This window comes from Camarhynchus parvulus, chromosome 9 (genome assembly GCF_901933205.1).
Source record: "Camarhynchus parvulus chromosome 9, STF_HiC, whole genome shotgun sequence".
Lineage (NCBI taxonomy): Eukaryota > Metazoa > Chordata > Aves > Passeriformes > Thraupidae > Camarhynchus > Camarhynchus parvulus.
Genome location: NC_044579.1, coordinates 14836302 through 14855479, shown reverse-complemented (window position 1 = coordinate 14855479; position 19178 = coordinate 14836302). Strand labels below are relative to the sequence as shown.

The 19178-nt window shown below is 38.2% G+C and overlaps 1 protein-coding gene across 7 annotated transcripts in view; it reads right to left on the bottom strand.

Annotated features, from left to right (window-relative positions):
• Positions 1-2689: 2689 nt before the first annotated feature.
• The window catches only part of TRIP12 (thyroid hormone receptor interactor 12), a 78808-nt gene continuing 62319 nt past the window's right edge, over positions 2690-19178 (bottom strand). For 5 of the 7 annotated variants that reach the window (XM_030954715.1, XM_030954714.1, XM_030954718.1 and 2 more), the window contains 16 exons: positions 18898-19070; positions 18387-18460; positions 18040-18239; positions 17104-17231; positions 16668-16819; positions 16070-16212; positions 14670-14826; positions 13608-13706; positions 12972-13086; positions 12496-12650; positions 11829-11993; positions 10501-10665; positions 7046-7159; positions 6199-6293; positions 5894-5997; positions 2690-4891 (listed from right to left, as the gene is read on the bottom strand). In XM_030954715.1, coding sequence (XP_030810575.1) covers positions 4695-4891; positions 5894-5997; positions 6199-6293; positions 7046-7159; positions 10501-10665; positions 11829-11993; positions 12496-12650; positions 12972-13086; positions 13608-13706; positions 14670-14826; positions 16070-16212; positions 16668-16819; positions 17104-17231; positions 18040-18239; positions 18387-18460; positions 18898-19070 — 2236 coding nt within the window. In that variant the 3' untranslated portion in view covers positions 2690-4694. The remainder of the gene's footprint in view (positions 4892-5893; positions 5998-6198; positions 6294-7045; positions 7160-10500; positions 10666-11828; positions 11994-12495; positions 12651-12971; positions 13087-13607; positions 13707-14669; positions 14827-16069; positions 16213-16667; positions 16820-17103; positions 17232-18039; positions 18240-18386; positions 18461-18897; positions 19071-19178) is intronic. The other 2 variants (XM_030954717.1, XM_030954720.1) reach the window with 1 other exon arrangement.

Below are 19178 nucleotides of genomic sequence, written 5' to 3'. Positions count from 1 at the left end.
GAAGATGAGGCTGGGAAATAAAATGCCACCTCTTAGATTGGCTGACTATTTCTGGATCAGTGCTTGCATCACCCTGCCTGTCAAAGAGGCTTCTGCATGCAAGAAGTCCCAAGAACAGCTGAGCTGCAGTCAGACCAGGCCTATATTTAGCCTAGAACACCTTGGGTAGCAGCTAAAGGAAGAGTAAAATATTTGGGAAGTAGCTGTTGAGATGGGAAAACTGCATTCCATCTATTTCCAGAGCAAGAACCTGCCTTGGCTTTCAGTGTGGAAGTTTACATTTTGCAAGGGAAACCTCCTTCCACACCTCTTCCTGTTCTGAGGCAAGAGGACAGGGTGGTTGCTGTCCCACACTGTCCCTCAGGCTTATCTAGTGCCGTCTTTTATGGGGGCTGAGGAATCCTAATCCTGAAGTGAGAGGCAGAGGGGAAACAGGACAGAGGCAGACAAGACCAAGGGCACAGTGCACATGCTGCTTTACCTCAACTTACTGCTTCCAGCTTCAACTGCTGAGTTCTCCCTAGGGGGAAATATCACAGGACTTGGAATTCCTCCCCCCTTTGTGAAGGGTGGGTGGGAGAGAGGTTTTCCTGTCAGCTGTTACACTTTTTAGGGTAGTTTGGGTTTTTGTTTTGTTAGTGTCTTCTTGTGGCATTTTGCTCTCCTCCTTTTTTCTCTTTGAACCAGCTTTCCAGAAGCTGCTACCAGGACTACATCCAGAGCTACCAGGATCTTCAGTCTAGTGCCTTGGAAACACTGGACGTGTCTTAACTATTCTCCCTCCACTTGGTTCTGCCTACAGCCTGAGATGTCACTAGTCCCAGATGCACACAAAAAAGGAAGAGACCCAGATCTGTTCCTCCCTCTGCCCCCAAAGCAGCTTCATACCTGATCAACACAGGCACATTCCAGTACCAGGAGACAAGAACATGGTATTCCTCTGGAGACATCAGTCATTCCTTCAGCCATTTGCTGTCAGTCACAGGCAGCAGAGGATGGAATGTTCCCCATCTGCTGTACCAACAGGCACCAAGGTTCTGATCAAGCACTGCCTGTGCAGCCTCTGCTGGTGCACTGGGCTGGGGTGACCACTCCTACTCTTGGGGCAGCCACCTACACACACCCGAGAAAAGCTCCTAAAAACACAACACAGCGGGAGAGATATGGCACACTGGGAACACAGGGAGAGATCACATAGCACAGATGCTTTACAGTTCAAGCAATCAAGAGACCAGGAAAGGAAAGGAGGTAAAAGACAGGGCAAGCCCTGAAAAGGCTCACCTATCAGCAGATTATACCTCCTCTTCAGATTTCAGCACTCTCAGAATCTGTTTCAGCAAGGCTTTTCATTTTTCTCCATTCTGCCAACAGCTTTAGCTATAGCAAACTTCTGGCTTGGGGGAGGCACGTTCATATTGAAGCCATGGCATTCTCTCTCATGTCAGGTAGGCCCTTATTTCCTGCCTCTGCAGAGTACAGGCTGCTCAGAGCATGGGAACTGGCACTACTCATGTGAAGACAGGGGTAGCAAGGCCCAGAAACTCCACCTATGACAGACCTACCTCCATCAGGGGCCAGAAGAGAGGGCACAAGTGTTACAGGCACCTGGAGTTTCACCAGTCCCTGCCCTTAGGCACCCACCTTCTCATCAACTCCGTAAGGGATAGGAGATAGAAGAAAATAAAACACATGGTTGAGGGGAAAGAAGCAAGAATCTGGACAACTCACTTATGCAAGCAGTCTGCATATGGAAGTTTGAGTATCTGATTAAGTCTGGCAGTGAGCATGGGGGACTTCACACATGATGGGAATTAATTCTTGTGCACCTTCCTAGAGAACTTGAAGAACAACCGTAACTAATTCATGTCAGATGGGATGCTAAAGTGTTCCCTAACCAGGTATTTTGTTAAAAAGCCAACATCTAACAACAACAACAAAAAAAGTATTGCACAAGTTCAGTAGGAGCTATCAGTGCCTGTATGGCCCTTTCATCCATTAATTATTTTTTTGCTGCTCTTGTTAACACAGAAGGACATGAAACTCATCCAAAACAGTAACTGGTCATGTTACCTAAAAACAGTTGAACTTACCATGCTGAAAAAAGCATCCATTTTCAAAGATAAGACTTCTGATTGCACCTTTTATTATACCTTATAAAGGTATACAAAGCAGTGCAGTACTACAATGACCACATATACCCATGGATTGATTTTAGTGAGCTTTTCCCTTAATCCAAAATTCCTGAAAAGGAGAAATCCTTAAGACCTTGCACCACCCCCTCCGCTCATTCTGAACAACTTTTAGATATATATATTTTTTTGCAGGACAGTACTGCAGTCATGCAAAATGTGACTTTTCAATTTATTCTTGTAATTTACTATCTTTACCTTATAAGCCAGACTGCTCTTCTAATATGCTAAAAGCTACCCTTGGTAGGAAAAAAGAAGTGTCACCCAAAAGGGTTTCATTCACTTTTCAGGCAAACTAAAACCTTAGTCTGTGCTCAAACTGATAGCCAGAACACATCAACACAGGTACTTGTTTTTTCCTTCCTTTTTAAACAGGCACCAACTTATTTTCCCATTGAAACAGTTACACAAACAGTTACACTATCAAATCTGAAAGCTCCTCAAAATTTCCAAGTCAATGAAAGCCAGATTCTAGAGGGAGACAACATGGGTAAAAAAAGTATCAATACACATGATATTTTAATACAAAATATTAGCTTTTTTCTTTTTTTTTTACACAAGTCAGTTTTTTTAAAATATAGAACCTTAAAAAAATGAACAAATTGCTATCCACACACTATAAACACTTGTTTGTGCTCAGTTTGATCAAGTTATCAGAACAATTTAAACACCAGTCCATAGTTTAAACACTGCCTTGAAGTTGGATGCAAACTATGCCGCACTGCGCGCTACCATTATTGTATGTACAGGGTGAAGCGCCTTCGGTCGGGTTTAATACGGTAATAAAAACTGTTCAGTTATCAGGTTCTTTGTGCAAGGATTTCACATTCTACTCATGCTCATGACAGGTCTGTATTACATTTCAGTGGCACTGGTCTGAGCAAGCACAGGTAATTCTGTGAATGTTCACCAGAAGAATGTCCGTTACATGTTCTGGAAGCACGAGTTCTTCAGCTGGATAAAAGAAAACTTGTTAGTTTAGGGGAAATAACTACCCTGATTAGCCAGAATTTAACAATTTCTAAGCACTGAAAGGAATTTTGATTTCTCAAAGTTGAATAAAAGTAATTAACTATCATATTTTCATAAAGATTACCTATGTAGCAGGTACATCTCAGGAATATTTGTAATTGCCCGTTTTTTGAACGCATAGAAAGGAAAAAATTTCCCTCAAAGTTGGAGGTCTTAAAAGGTCTTGTTTTAGTAGTAAATCATCCACAAGTTGCAGGTTGTTAGCCAAGTAGATTTAGGATGATTTACTTGCATTACAGTAATTTACACAATTGAACTTTAGGCATACAGTACAAAACTATGAACAAAAAGGTGAAGCAAACTTTTTTATTTATATTCAGGTAAAAACATTAACCTGATGAAGTAAATTATTGCAGATTTGAGAAATCAGCACATAAAACAGTTGGACAGAGCATTGCTTACAGGTGCTTTATCTGTGTCAAAAGACAAAGGCTGAACTGCTTGCTCCAAGCTAGCACTGGGGGGAAAGAAAAAAAGAAAAAAAAACCTACAAAATTAGCCAGGAACTTAGATCAAGAACAGGAAAACTGTTTACTCAAACAGGGAATGGAACGACTAATTTGTCTTTTAAAAAACTTTACATCAATTCGAAATGCTCTGGGCCTTACCACAATACACGCTGGCCAGCCCAAGCTGTTGGACTTCAATTACATGAAAGAAATAATTCTTCCTGGCCTCCCCCAGGAGGCTTTTGCTGCCTGAATCACTGTGTAAACAGCTCTGGAGCACTCTGGTAACGACTGTCGCCATTATATCCTACCACTACAGTAAAACTATGCTATAAGAAAGGTTCTACCTAGTTACAAAGGCTGAATTATATTGACAATATATATTTGATTTCAGTAAAATTTAAATTATCTTAATCAGAGAAAGAGGCATGGAGCAGTTAAATGCCCATGCTAACCAAAACATAACAATTGTTGAATGTTGCACACAAAAAGAACCAAGTGAATTGCACATCAGACAATACATGAGGATGGGTAAAATTAGAGGCAGGTGAGGGTACACAGAACTAGTCTACTAAACTAGATTTGTCAAATACATGGTGTATTTTAATTTCTGTACTTATGTACAAAAGTTGTCTTTGGAGGAAAAACTTCAGACTTAGCTAGATGGATACACACAGCCCAGTATTAAACTGCACAGCGACATTTATTGTTCCAGCCTGGAAAAACATCCCTTTTTAAATTTCACACAGCAAAGCAAGTTAAAAACTTCACTCATCAAATAAATGATAATTTAAACAAGAACTTGCTAAAGAAACCTTGTCACAACAACTTTTAGGGCCTGATCACTTTAAGTCCATAGGGGCTTTTAATGAATATCAACCAAGTGTCTTTGCTTATAATCTGCAAGCCGTTTTTCTACAACAAGAAGGCGTAACACGTTTCCTTGACTCAGGTGATATATTTAGAAAAGAATCATGAGTTTCTCTTTTGCTGTAACAGGCAGACATTGCATTTTTCATTGTGATCAGGAAAGATGGAATGACTGCTGCCCTTCTCTTGCAGCTATCAAGAGTTTTTCACGCATTATCTCAATGGTTGAATAGTCCGGCAATTTGAGATAGTTCACACAAGTCATTACTGAGGGTAAGAAATCATCAGGATTCTCTGTGGACTCAAATGTCTTCCGTACAATCGTCAGGGGAGGATTCAAACTCCGAAAACCTAGTAATGAGAAGAGACACTCAGAATAAGGCTGCTGCTCCTGAACACCCACACCTGACTGCAGACATGCCCAGTGACATAAGCACACATCGCACAGCTGACCTCCTGGACACCTTCAGAAATTCAGAATACGGCTTTATAAAGCTGCACAACAAGCTAAAAATACCTCAAATCCTGCCTGCAGATTCATCTTACAACATTAATTTAAAATACAGGAATAAGCTGCATGGATCTCCTTTTAATTGTGTTCTGTATGTGTAAAAATTCTATTCCAACCAATACTTTTAAGTTTGTTGGCTTCATGCACATTTTTAACAGGAATCATCTATGACTCTAGCACCTGATTATTCTTACTTCAGCTATCATTTCTATACTCCTAACACTCAATAATCAAGTCTTTCCCTCAAATCCCAAAGAATGTAAATAGTGGAACAGATGCATGAATTGTTTTTTGACCTGCAAAGCACTCAGCTGAGAATACAGTAAAATGTGTATTCTACAACAGTCCCTAGCAAAGACAGTAAATTTCTCTGTTTAACTGCACTGTCTCTTACCTAAATGCTGAAATTCAAAAGGGGGAGAAATTAAATAAGATTAATACTATCCTAAGTATTGTCTCCTTTCTAGAATGGAGACTATTATTTTCAGGTTACAATGTATCATATTGTTGCCACAACTTAATGCACCTCTAGCCAAAAAATACAGTACTGAGAGCCTTCAGTTTTATTTAAATTTTGAGCTCTTTTGCCCTCTGACAGATTTTCTGGCAACAATTTAAACCTGGACAGTCCACTGTAGGAAATGTCATGAAACGAACACAAAGGTTATGAGAATTATACTTGACTGCCCAGCCACTTCTGAAATTAGAAATGGGAAACCAGTATGAACCTCTTAAATATCTAAGTTAAGGAATTTCTTCCTATACTGAAGTAAACATCTTATTCAGAAATACATCAATAACAGTGATTTCATGCACAGCAATATGCAATAAGGAAAACCTACCTCCTACAGGCAGTCTGGGGCTGCCTGTCACAAACTGAAGAAACAGTCTTTGCTGCTCACTATCAAAACTACTGAGAATTTCAAAGAGATACTTCACTGCTCGACTGAGGAGGGAAAAGAACCAAGAAAATATTATTTTGTTTATAATTAAAATAATTGCATCAGATTCATATTCAGAACAGTATGAACATTTTCAAATCTATGCCATGTCATTCCTTTAGCTTGAATAACAATGTATGAACATTATTTCAAGAAAGTATTTTCTCCTGGTTTGAATTTTTTGTTTAACAAGACCAACATATTACCTGTCGTGCGTATAACCGTGATCAGGCCTGCAACATTCCATTAAAGTCTTTGCATCCCAAGTGTCTGTCTTGCTGCCACACAAGAGCTGCTCCAACTATAAAATTAAACAACAAGGACTAAATGTTCCACTTTGCCTTGCAAAGCACCAGGAACACAGGAGTACCACAAAGGCTTGGCTAACACATTGTTTCAAAGTGTGCTTTAATGTTTGTTCTTAAAGTCAGAGGTCTGAGTTTGTAAAGGTAAAAAAACCCCTTGAAGTACAGCCTTCAAACAGACTCCCTCAAAGAAGAATAAAACATTCTCTCTTCTCATCCAGAGAACCATAATTGTAATTCAATTCAGTCCACTTAAGAGTGTTGAGAATTTTACAAGGAAATTGATATGTTGGTGGTGAAACTAAAGCAAGACCAACTATCCTTACTCTTTACCCCTTCATCTGAATCTCTTCTTACTGCTGAGGAGCTGACTATTTGTTTTATTGCTCTAACAGAAGATCCAGGTAGTGTCCATAACTATCTACAGCTATTCAGAGGTACTGCAATACAAGGAATTAGTGTACCCACATTGCATAGAGAAATGAAGTATGATACATAAATTAAAGCACTTCTCAGAAAAGCTGGATACACACATTTTAAAGAACATGGAGCTGTTCATAATAAAAGCATTAAATAAGTAACTACTGAATAGAGAAATCTTTAAGAGTTAAGTGTGGAATTTCAGGGACACTCAGTTTTACTCAGAAATGCAAGGTCAGACTGTCACAAATGCCCTGCACCCTGGTTAAGACTGCCCATACATGCAGATAAAGATTATAAAAGCAGCAGCAAAAACACTTTCACCAACCTCCTCAGGATAGAAGTACTGAAGATGACTAAGGGGGAACACCGACTCAAATCCATCTCTGAAGGAGTCGAACTGTCTGGCAACACCTTCATTTAGTGCCCAGAATATAACCAACTGCAGGGAAAGAAAAAACCAAAAATGAAAAAAGCCATTTGAACAAAGCAAGCATGTAGTGATCACTACTGTACCAAGAAGTACAAGGGCAGAAGCCAAACTCCAGCAGCCCAGCCATATGCTCACTGGAGTTCCCACAGGGTGCACATTGATTCATGGAGCTGCTCTACAGCATTGCCTCATTCTGCCTTAATTCATCATTCACATGACCCTTAACATGAACTTTTGAATTTAACATGAACTTTAGAATTTAAACAACTTACTTGCCTTTGTTTTTAACAAAACAAACAGAACTCAGAATAGCTGGTTAAACTGAACCTATTTAACAGAATAATTTAAATTAAATCTGAACGTTTGTTATCTTTAGAAGCCTTACCTAGGTGCTCTCTCTCTACACCTCTTAAAATGCAGCACCTGAAGCAGAAATCCTTAGGGTATCATTTGGCAGTATTATCTTAATTTCCCCCATGGAAATATATGTGTCCCTATTCTAATATTAAGTTTTAAAAAAGCAACTCTAGCCTGTTTGATATATTAAGTAGCTTATTCTTACTATAAGAATACATAGGAACAAAAGCAGTAACTTCAAGTTACTGGAATATGGTTAAGAATCATAATGCAAAAGACAGTAACACTTTTGAGCATAATTTTTCTGTTTTGTTTTGGTTTTATATCTGTAGTTACCCCCTCAACATTAAAGTAACTTCCAAAGTGGACAGCACATATTGAAACAACAATCAGTGGGAAGAAGGAAGGTCATATGGCACAAATGAGACCAGAGTTCTTTTAAATAAATCTCCTGCAGCCATTATTTCTCCACAAAATTAAGGTATTTTACAGAGCAGATTGCAGGAGGCCAAGTTCAGATTCTTTTGTCAGTCAGAGCTATTGCTGATTACACTTGCCCTGGATATCCTCAACCCCAGCAGGAAACAAGGACTAGTCATAAAAGATGTGCTGTCAACACAGAACTACTAGTTTGAAGTGTGTTAAAAGCTCTGGCCTGTGGTGCTGATTAAAGTCATCTATGGATGCATCTGAACAGGATTAAAGAGTTCATAGATCCTGCTGGAGTCCTGAAGCAAGATGTCACCCTATCCCAGTAACTGAAGAGTTACTGCTTCCAGAAAGCTCTCAAGGTACAAAAGCTCATTAGGATCTGCTGATAAGTTTTCCAATAGAAGAGTCAGGCATTGAATTTCATGTGAGATACACTGCACTACTTCCACAAACCAGTTTTAATACTGAAGAGAAAGCAAGCAAGCACCAGCAGCACAAAAAACTCTTCTACAACACAGAACAGTCTGTGGCTATTCTAACAGCAGAGCTGCTTACCTACAACTGTGATTAGTTTTTATGATCAAGAGTGTGTGGCATAATTAAGCAGCACTGTATTCTTGCAGATTGAAAGAGAAGATCAAATTGCTAGACAAAAATCTACACTACTGAAACCTTTTGTTCACAAATTTAGAACAAGCAAGGTGGCCTCTTTATAATACAGGGGAGAAGAGGAAAAAAAAGGCAAAAAAAAAAGATAGATAATAAAGTCTTTCACTATACTGGTAATTGAAGCAGTTCTACTTTCTGATAAAGGCAGCTCCTGGGGGAACTGTGCTTGGGGGGAAAACAGGGAGGTAGAGGGAAGAGTGACATGATGGTAGAAGAGGCATGAAAAGCAACATTAGGATATTCCAGCTTTAAAAACTACTTTTCATGTTAATCCTCACACAAGATTTTAATGAAAATGACATGTTCAAGAGCAGGGCAGCTGACTCACAGGATGCCATACAGGCCAGGTAAGCAATTAAATATATTGTTTCTAAAATGCAATTAATCATACTTGTGATGGAGAGCACACTAATTTTCCCTCTGAAATATTTTCTATTTCTTTCACATCAAGTCTATAAAGCCATAAATCCTTTAAGAAAACAAAAGTTACAGAAGTTTTTAGCAGGAGGAGACAGTTTTCTGTTGTAATCTCCTTTTCCTTTACAAAGACAGACGCCTGCAGCAGGACAACTACAGGATATCTGAGCCATGTGTAAGCCTTTCTCAGGGTATCAGATATCTGATACAAGTTACTTAAGGAAGGAAAAAAAAGACGGCAAACTATGGAAATCAGTCTAGAATGCCTGAATGTAACATTACTCAGTAAATGGAGACTGCAAATTCTGTTTCTAATAAACTGTGGAAGTTTGTATTGCTCCTCTGTTAGGTCTGCAAAGAGCTTCAAATCCAAATATATTTAAATCTGTGATTCTTGACTAGGAGAATTTACTTTTAACAAATAACCACATGAGAAGCGGATGGGTAACAGTATGGAACAATAAGGTAAACAGACTGCTCAATATTCACTTGTAAGGATTACTGAACAGCGTCGCAAAATTTCTCAGCTGGTAGGCAGGAATTTACATGACCCTTATTGAATTGTTTCTACCAAAACATCAGATGTGTTTCTTATCAGTGCTTCAGAACTTAACAGTCCTCAGAGTGAAACTGGCAGTACCCTAACCTGTCAGGAAACGCATTGTTTAGCAACTGGAGTACAGTGATCCTCCCCTCCATCCCACTCACAACTTCTGTGATAATATTGCATTCTTCTTGGCTTTCCTCATCTCTTTTCCAGGCTGTTTCTAACCAATTCCCTTTATCACTTCCCTCAACAGAAACAGCTTCCCACCTTTGTTCAGCAATACCAACCTTCTGCTTTTTATGTCCATTTTGCCATGGAATGAATCAATACACAGGTGTACTGTCAATTTATTCCGGCAATATTTTGTTATCTTTTCCTTATTTATTCTTTTAAGGGTTTAGGGCTTTTTCACATGTTTTTGGGGTTCTTTGGTTTACTGGTTCAGATTTCCTTGGGATTTCTCTTGGTTTCGTTTTGGCTTTTTGGACAAAATCTAATGCTTTATTTTTGACTCACAACTGCTGATGTTTTTGTAAGACCCAAAAAATTACACTACTATTGCAGCAGTTCAAAGGCCACTGGATGCTAGATCACTACTGCTAAATAACTTGCTCAATCACTATTCCTAAAAAATTCCTTATCATAACCACTTACAATGAATCCATTTAAAATACTTTTTCTCCAAAAAGCCAAACTTCTGATGACTTCATTACATATAAACCAGACTTCTTGTACTACACAATTTTCAAGTCAGGTGCAATTAGGTTCTAACAGTCTTAGTGTAATAATAAACTAGTATAGAAAAGTCATAAGTAGGAAAATTACTGTCATGCCTAGTTTATGAGAATGAACTTGAATATATATAGAAACAAACTACCTGGGAGCAAGAAAAAAAGATAATTTTAGTCATAGGTTTGCTTTTACATACTCTGAGATACTCCTCTAAATTGTGGATGGTGACCGGTGTATCTTTTCCCCCCTTTTTCAGCTCTATGTTGGGAAACCCAGGGAGTGTGAAGTCCAGCCCTAGATCTTCCACTGAGCAGCCATTCATAGTCAGAGCCTCCAATGCATACTGTAGACTTTCTTTGGTCTAAAAAATTGGAAGTGAAAACCAATGAGAACAATTAATTCAAATAAACTTATCCAAAAGTTATGACTTCTAAAGCAGCTTTGACTAGTCAGACATTTCTGTAGAGCATGACCATTAAAACTGTTGCAGCTCTCCCCTTCTGGAGTTTTCATATGTAACAGTAAACCAAGAGAAACCAGATAAACAAGCTTAATGGATAAACTGGAAAGATCACAGGAGTACACTTTGTTCTAGCAGTTTTAGAATTACTTAACATGCCAAAAGACAAACTAGCTAGAAAAATACTACTGCAAGAAAAAGAAATGTGAAATATGCCACAGCTCAGAGGCTGTTTTTTCCTCAGAACAGTTAATGGCATTCATATTTGGCATGCACACTGACATTTTTCAGCTTTCATCCACCAGGTTTCCGGTTTTTCAAATTCTTGGGAAATTAAAAGCCATGACCAAGGAGAGAGAGAGACAATGAGGCAAAGAGGAACAAAGACCCACAAACTTGCAATACTTTCACTAGTAACAAACCAGACAGATGTACTAAGAATATAAATTAGGTTATTACTTCCTGCCATCTATTAACATTGGACACTAGAAAAAATGTGTGCCAAAGACCTTTTACCACTAGTGCCAGAGTGAACTGTGGTATTTTCAGCTAAGAGTAGATATCCTTGAAAAATTAATCTATGTCTGAAAGAACCTGTATGCTCATGCATGATGACAGTTCACCTCAGTTCTGCATACAGCTCTTCAGCGAAAAAAAAATCCTACATATCATGAAATATGAAATTTTGATTAAACCAACTAGTAAAGAAGCCAAACTTCTGACTGTTCAAGAAGCAAGGACAGATTTTTTTCTACCAATACTTAAGTTGGTTAGTCTTTTTAAAGTGAACCAAAAGGCAAACATCTGGCAGTTTTAGACATTTCTGGGACTGTTTAATCACACAGAAGAATCCCATAATCAATTTCTCATGCTAGACTTTACAAATGACTTTCATAATTACTAGCCACTGATCTAATAACATTAAAACTACTCTGTGTGAGAACAAAGTAATTATCACTATTACAATCAGTTTCAAGCCCTATGATACGTGCTGAATTACTGCTATTTCATAAAATCCAAACGAGTAGAGACGCACTCTTCCATTCTTAGGGTTATTTTCCCACCTGAGTTTTATCCTGTTCAAGTCTTTTCTTTTGTCTTACAATATCTTCAAGGTGATATATGGATTTGGCTACTACTGGATCAATACTGAACAAGTCATGCGATGTCAAGGAAGTTTCCTGTCGTAGCATCCACTTATAGAAAGGAAGTCCAAGGGGAAGATCCACCTGGAAAGCAAAGCACTGAACTGTTTAGTACTGAACTGTCTTCCAAAAGTATATTTTTACTACTTCATCTCTTGACCAGATCTACAATATTATCTCATAGTTCTGGCACACACCAAAGCACCATGTCCTAGTGGGTTTTGCCTCAGAAATTTACAGTCAGAAAACCCAAGTGACTGCCTATTAAAGCAATCAGCAACTGGAGTAACGAGCCCAAAACATTCTTGAAAGCCTGGAAAGATTGCAACACATAGCAGACAATGGCTTTTCCTTTCTACTCCATGGTCTCAAAAGCCACTGTAAAGATCTTTAACATGTATTTCCCTTTTCCCCCACAAAACTTCACTGCATGCTCATCACCTCCCTGCCCCGCCTCAGACTGCCCTTACTTCTGGAGCTGAAAGTAATAAATACCATGTAGCTCTCAATGCTTTCATCCCTCAACAGTCAGAACTAGCATTTTTATGTGACCCCTTCAGAATAGATTTTTCTATTCCATTCTCACCAGTCTGAAGTCCATGATTGCCTTGGCCATTAGTTTTCCCAGAAAGCGGAACTTCATTTTAACTTTTGCAATGTGAGCTGGCTTGGCTGTTCTACCAAAAGGAAGTGCAAAAAGGCCTTGAAGGTTATGAATATACTTGGTACCTTCCTGGCTTCCTGTTGAGGAAGAAAGAAGGAAAAGAGTTCAGTATTCACTCTACTAGTTTCTTTCAAGATGCAAGTGGCATTCAGATAAGCTTAACCTAAGCTTCTCATTAAAAAAAAACCAAACCAAAAAAAAAAAAAAAAAATCAAACCACCCACACCAAACAAAACACACACAAAAACCCCAACAAAACTCACAAAGATCCACACAACATGATCAGGCATATTATGACCACAAACTGAAGTGCTCTTTACATAACTGAAGTCAACTAGTCAACTTAGAATCAATTCAGTATTAATCAATATTTATAGATTAGGTAGTAGAGCAATTACCTTTTGGATTGGCTAAAGTCACTTCTTCTCCCCTCCAAAGGCCCAAGTCTGCTCTCTGTAGTTCCTGAGATACAAGTGCATAGAACTCTAGTGTAGGGCCTAGGCCTGTGCCAACCTTCAGGGGATGGAGGGTGAGGGGAGAGGAGGGGGAAGGAGACAGGTAAGTCCATTATGTCAGTTTGAATATAAAAACCTTTACTTAGTCTGAGAAACATTATACATTATTTGCTATAAAAAAGACTACATGGCAAAAAGCATCTAGTGAACCTAACTACAGAAACATTCACAACATGACAGAGGCAACCTGGAAAGACCAGATAACAGAGAAGAAGCAGTGCAGTAAAAGCATTAACCACCTAATGCTCATATATTGAGGAAACATACACTGTTTGCTTAAGAGTTAGAAAAAAGGTGAGCTCTGCTGACTACAATTGATTATGAAATTTAGATCAGAAAGAGCTTCTCCTACCAACTAAAAATCACAACCAAGGATTAGGGATAATTAAAATAAAACTCTTTAGCATCAGCAACATGAAAGACAAAGGGTCTAACCAAGACATTTTAAGAAAGCTGTAGCTATTTTGTATTAATCTTCAGTAAAAAGGGGATAAATTAGACTGCAGTGATATTACTTACTTCATTCTCATACTGGATTTCCAACATGGCTCTTGAACTGCCTAGATCTTGCATCACAGATTCTGCCTGTTTCAACAGCTCATCTCTGTTCACAGTGCGCTACACATTAGAGAAGTTTTATGTAGTGAAATTATGGCTTCAACTTCCACCTCCCAAGGCAGTTACAACAGGTAAAAAATCAGTTATGCACATTTTTCCACCCCATGCCAATAGTTCCACAGTTTGGTTCAACCATGTGTAAGCTATTGCTTTGATATAATAATTCTTGCTTCTATATGAAAACTGTTTAGAATGAATATGTTCAATATAAAATGAAAAAACAAAGCTATACAATCAGTATAATTAATAGGTACTATTCTTGCCAAGAGTATGGCAATAGGACTACGATACAGCAAAGTACTGTCATGTGACATTAAATACCTCAAACTAATATGTAGAGAAGAAAATAGAGTAAAGATGCCAAAACACAAACAAAACCCCCAACAGCACAGGGATTGCTACATGTGGGCAGCTATATTCTTTTTGAACTTGATTCTTGTGTCTCCTGCTGCTTTACCCCACAGGTATTCAAGGTCATACAGTATGTATAGCAGATATAATTTTAAAATAATGTACTTCCAGATTCAAGACAGACATCCAAGGCTCCCTCAAATTTAACACAATCCCAGCTTACTTTTATTATGGTGATTTACCACCCCCAAATACAAGGATAGTATTTTTGTTTATTAAGAGTCTAAATCTCATTACTTGAATTCTTCTGAGAATCAAGCAAAACAGATCTACAAGCCAGTGTGTGGAAATATCACTAATGCTGTCTGAAACTCTGTGTTCGCTGTTAGTTTAGTTTCAGAATTACGTCGGGCGCCCCTCCTGCCCTCACGCGGCCGGCACGGAGAAGACACTGCGCCCTCTGCTGGGGGACTGCAGGAACAAACCCACCTCCCCTTCCCTATCCCACCAAAACATCAACTTCTACAAATAAGCCTTGCTCCCAATGATATTCTTACAGACAACAGAAAAATAAACAGATCCTTCATCCCATTTTAAAGAAGATCTACTTACTTTTTTTCTGTCCAGCCTTGGTGCCACTCTGCTATCCTGAGAATCGGACTGATTGATTTCTGGGTTAGTGTCCAGCAGCCTTTGCATGGCTCGATCACGATCAAAGGCCGTCACATAAAACAGCATTTGGCGGGTGTCAAATGGAAAGAAAAACGGGCTGTGAAGAGCATTAGATTAGTCAGCTGTGCTCCAAGCAGCATCTCAGACTAGCATTTGGTTTAAAACACAACAGAAATCAACTATGTCCAAAATGAGTGATTCATTACACTCTCTGGTGAAAGCAGCCTCCAAAGCACGCTTTAGTTTTAGTTACAATGCTTAGGAGCAGGAATTTTGAGAAATGCAATATACGAAGGAGACAAAAAAATTCCAGAAACTTTTGACTCCTCTTGGAAAGTAACTCAAAATATTTGAATGCCTTGGCTGTGCAAAGTTTACATCAGAAAATAAAATTCCTTGTTCACTACTGTTCTACAATTAATAAATCCAACAGATCAAAGATTTAAGCTCAAGCTCCCATATTTGGCAGCAGAAAGACACGAGAACCTGCCCAGAGCAGCACCACTATTCTACCTTCCACCATTTGCAAAAAATACTTTAAATAATCTGTGGAAGACTACCAGAGAAATTTCTTGTTTTAATTTATCACTTCCACTATTCTCAAAGACGTGTATGTTAACAGTTTGGTCCTCCATTGGCATTAAGTGGAAAGGCAGTTTTATTGAACAAATAATGCTACAGATGTTTCAGAATATACATTCATGCTTATCATCTTATCTGGAACGTTTATGAAGCAAGTTAGAAATGCTATTTTTAAACTTAGAAGCAAAAGAATTTCTCTGAGTATGTATTTCCAGAGTCATCAATATTGCTGCAATTAACATGCTTGAAAAACCTAAGAAGGTCAACTCTAATTTCTCATTCTTTCAAGTGCAAGAACTTTACAGCTTGTACTCTGTATCAAGATACTACAAAGTGCTATGCATATAGCTTCATAAAAATTATTTTTATTCTTATATCAGTATTGTTTATAAACGTGTCTTCCTATGTATCATACTGAATGTGTGAAGATAAATACAGTGATATGGTAAGAATGCTATTAAGCAGTTTAACAGGAGAAAAAATATCACCTGAATAATCAAAATCTCAGTGGAAAACCTTCAGATTGCTCAGTAATTCCTGTAAGAAGTGGTGCAAACTCTGCACATAGTCTACCTCTCAGAATGTGATTTAAACTATGCAACATAGGTGTAAACATCCATGCCACTATGTAACTTGGCAATACTTCTGTGACTGCATTTTGCACTTTCAAGAATCCTGTAAGGATGATGAACTGTACTGCCCAGGCAAGGTTCCTACTTAATTGGAATTAGAGACACTACACAGCAAATCACTCATACCATGTTTTTCCAAGTTCTGTCAGCCAAGTCGGGATGTTTCCTGTCATAATTACCAAAGGATCCTGAAGCTGCCTGTTTGCTTTTGCTGTCAGTTTACTGTTGATAAACTCTGAGGTTGGAATTATCTCCTTGCAGACTGCATTCTGTGTTAAATAAAAGCAATGTATTTCTAGTTAGAAATGCTGAAAGAAACAGCAAGTCTTTGTTAAAAAAGATTTTTAATGCTTCTAATTTGCTTAGCATGGAAAGTAAAAAATCTTTCACTGCCATTTTGTTCATCCACAGTTTCAGACATGAAAGGAGGACTGAGTATGTTTACTACCAATCTCCTTTTCAGGAATAACGTTGGTCTTTGAACTTAAAGAAGGACAAAGCATGGATATTGTGTTCAAAACAGTATAAAGAAAAGATGACTGAAATTAAGAATTTACAGGCTTCATGTTTTCAGAAGTTAGATAACCATGAAGTGGAAGATGACAGTACTTGCATTATTCTGTTTTCTTGGTGGCAGTGGAGAGGGGGTAAAGTTATCTAAAATGTTACTGACGGTTCTGTCCTGAATCAAGTATCAAAGTGATTTAGAAAGTGCTCTACTCACATCATACAAGTAATACCAGTATCGACTGATAGCATGTAAAACTCTCAAAAGAAGAATAACATCTAATGAGGGGTCTTCAAATGTTATATTTTCAGGTGGAGTAGATATGAGGTAAATTTCCAGTGGATTTAACACCGAAGGGCATACACCATCTAGCAGGAAAAAACAACATCTTGGTAAAACAATTCAATTAGAATTTTTTCTAAGATTTAATTATTAGGAGCCTAGGTAGTATTAACCATGGCATTCACTTAACTGCAACAGTTCAGTTGAACAACTTAGTAAATATCTTAGTTTTAATATACAGCTAAATACATATGCTTACTATTTTTATACTATGCCTGCTTTAAAAGAAACACTATAGTGGCAGTAAACATTGTGAAAGTTCTGAGAGGACTGATAGGAAATCTAACATAGAGCAAGGCACCACACTCACCATGCCACAATTCATCATGTTTTTTAGAATTCCTAGGGGAGGTTTTTGTGGGAGCAGTTTGTGCTCTTCCTCTTTTACCCCCGACACAGTCCTTACTACCATCTTCATCCTCTCGCACAGGTTTGTACCTAAAAAGCAAACAAAAGTTAAAAATATGTTTTGAAATGCTAAATTACAGGGAAACAAAAGCACTTTTAAAGGTGTTAGTTCTCAGATTTCTAGAACTTTCTTTGAATGACAGTTAAGAGCAGAAAGACAAGAACACTGTACTGAGATATGATCCAGCCCCTGAAGCAAAGTATTTTACAGGGGAGACAAAACAGGGACCCTTCAGCTCCATGAACCAGAAGGAGAGAAGGTGAATGTATAAACAAAACCCCAAAGTGACTGAGGTTAGAGAGTTAGGGGCAGGTTAGGTTTTGGCATTTTTTGGTTGTTGTTTTATGGGTTTTCATTTGCTTGCTTTTTTCTTCAGCACATTTAAATGTCAAAAAGAAAGTGACTGCTGAATATTAAGATGTTCAGCACAGTCATATGTCAATGTTTCTTGCAAAGTATGGCCACAGAATACATTCATTTTCACAGCAATCAACTGGGAAAATTAGTATGAAGTCAACCATTAGTTGCACACTGCACATTCTCTACTGTTTGTGGTTAGTTATCTAACACTAAGAATGGTTCCTCCCCATCTAGCAGGTGTCATTTAAAATTTCCCATTTCTTGTTCGCCAGCTTTACTCAGGAGCTAGAAAGAAGATCAGGAGCTAGCAATGAATTCTTCCTAAGTTTTAAGTATCTCAAGCACATCAGGAAATTCAAAGCTCCACATTTTTCAAAGGGATAAAAAAGAAGAAAGACAGCTATATTCCAAATTTCTTGATGTATATACATTTATTACACTGGAGAAGTTATTCCTGGGTTTCTGTAGGCAACTTACCAAATGGTGTGCGTTTTTGTCCAAATCCCAGCTCTCCCCAGTGGGTTGCTTTCATCATCTGTAGACTCCCTCTCTTCCTCAGCTTGCAAACTGTACTGCCTGACTGCCTGATACACAGTCATATTGTATGGCAGCAAGTGATCTCCAATGTAAAACTGCAATCTATGTCTCACATTCCCTGAATTTAAGAATTGAGCAGCCTGAACAAAAAAAAAAAGAAACAAGACAAAACAAAACAAAAAACACAAAACAACCGTACAAAGTGAGGAAACTTGTTGCATAGCTTTTCTTTGAGGCCCTCCTCACCCTCCCTGCACCCTCCCCGTACTCCCAGAGCAAAAGCTTACCAAAGATTCATCTATTTCTTCATCTGACCCATCATCATCACTATCTTCATCATCTTCTCTAACTCTTCCATAGCCTGAGGCAAGAGAGAAGACATCCTCATTTGCTTTTTTTCATTAAAATGTAACAATGCTTTGATACTCTGTTATAACTTCTAAAACTTTTAAAACAGTTCCAAAATGTACCAGTTAAAACAGAGGGATTCAGAACTGCTAGAACAAATTTCAGTATCAACACCTGGCATCAAAACTGCCAAACTATGCTGCCAGTGTGACAGTAAAGCAGTAATACTTCTGTTAGTATTTTGACTGAACTGTTTACCACAGGAAACGGTTTGTCCCTGAAAAGGAAGATTCTCTACAGCTTTAATCTCCTCCCTCGTGAGCAAGGTATCTTCACAGGTACCTTCCATTTGTCTTCAGCATAATCCTCACAGGTTTTTACAGACTCTACACTGACAGCAGGAGCTATTCCAAAAAGGAAAATGCAAGTGACTGTGTAATAAATAAATACCTCTAACTACAAGGTATCTTTCAATGGCTTGTACCAAAGCCAGAGGATCAATCTTCACAGGTCCACCTTTCCACTGTTTCACATTAGCACAGTCTGGATGTCTTTGCAGTTGGCATTTTAATTGATGTGTATTGAAGAATTTTAAAGCTTGGGATCCTCTGTTAAGAGAAAAACTCAAAATAATTTGTGAAAAAAGTTGCTACACAAAGAATCTAATAACCACAATTGCATTAAAAATGCAGTAAAATAGGTTTCCACATGCATTTACAATTTTACTTATT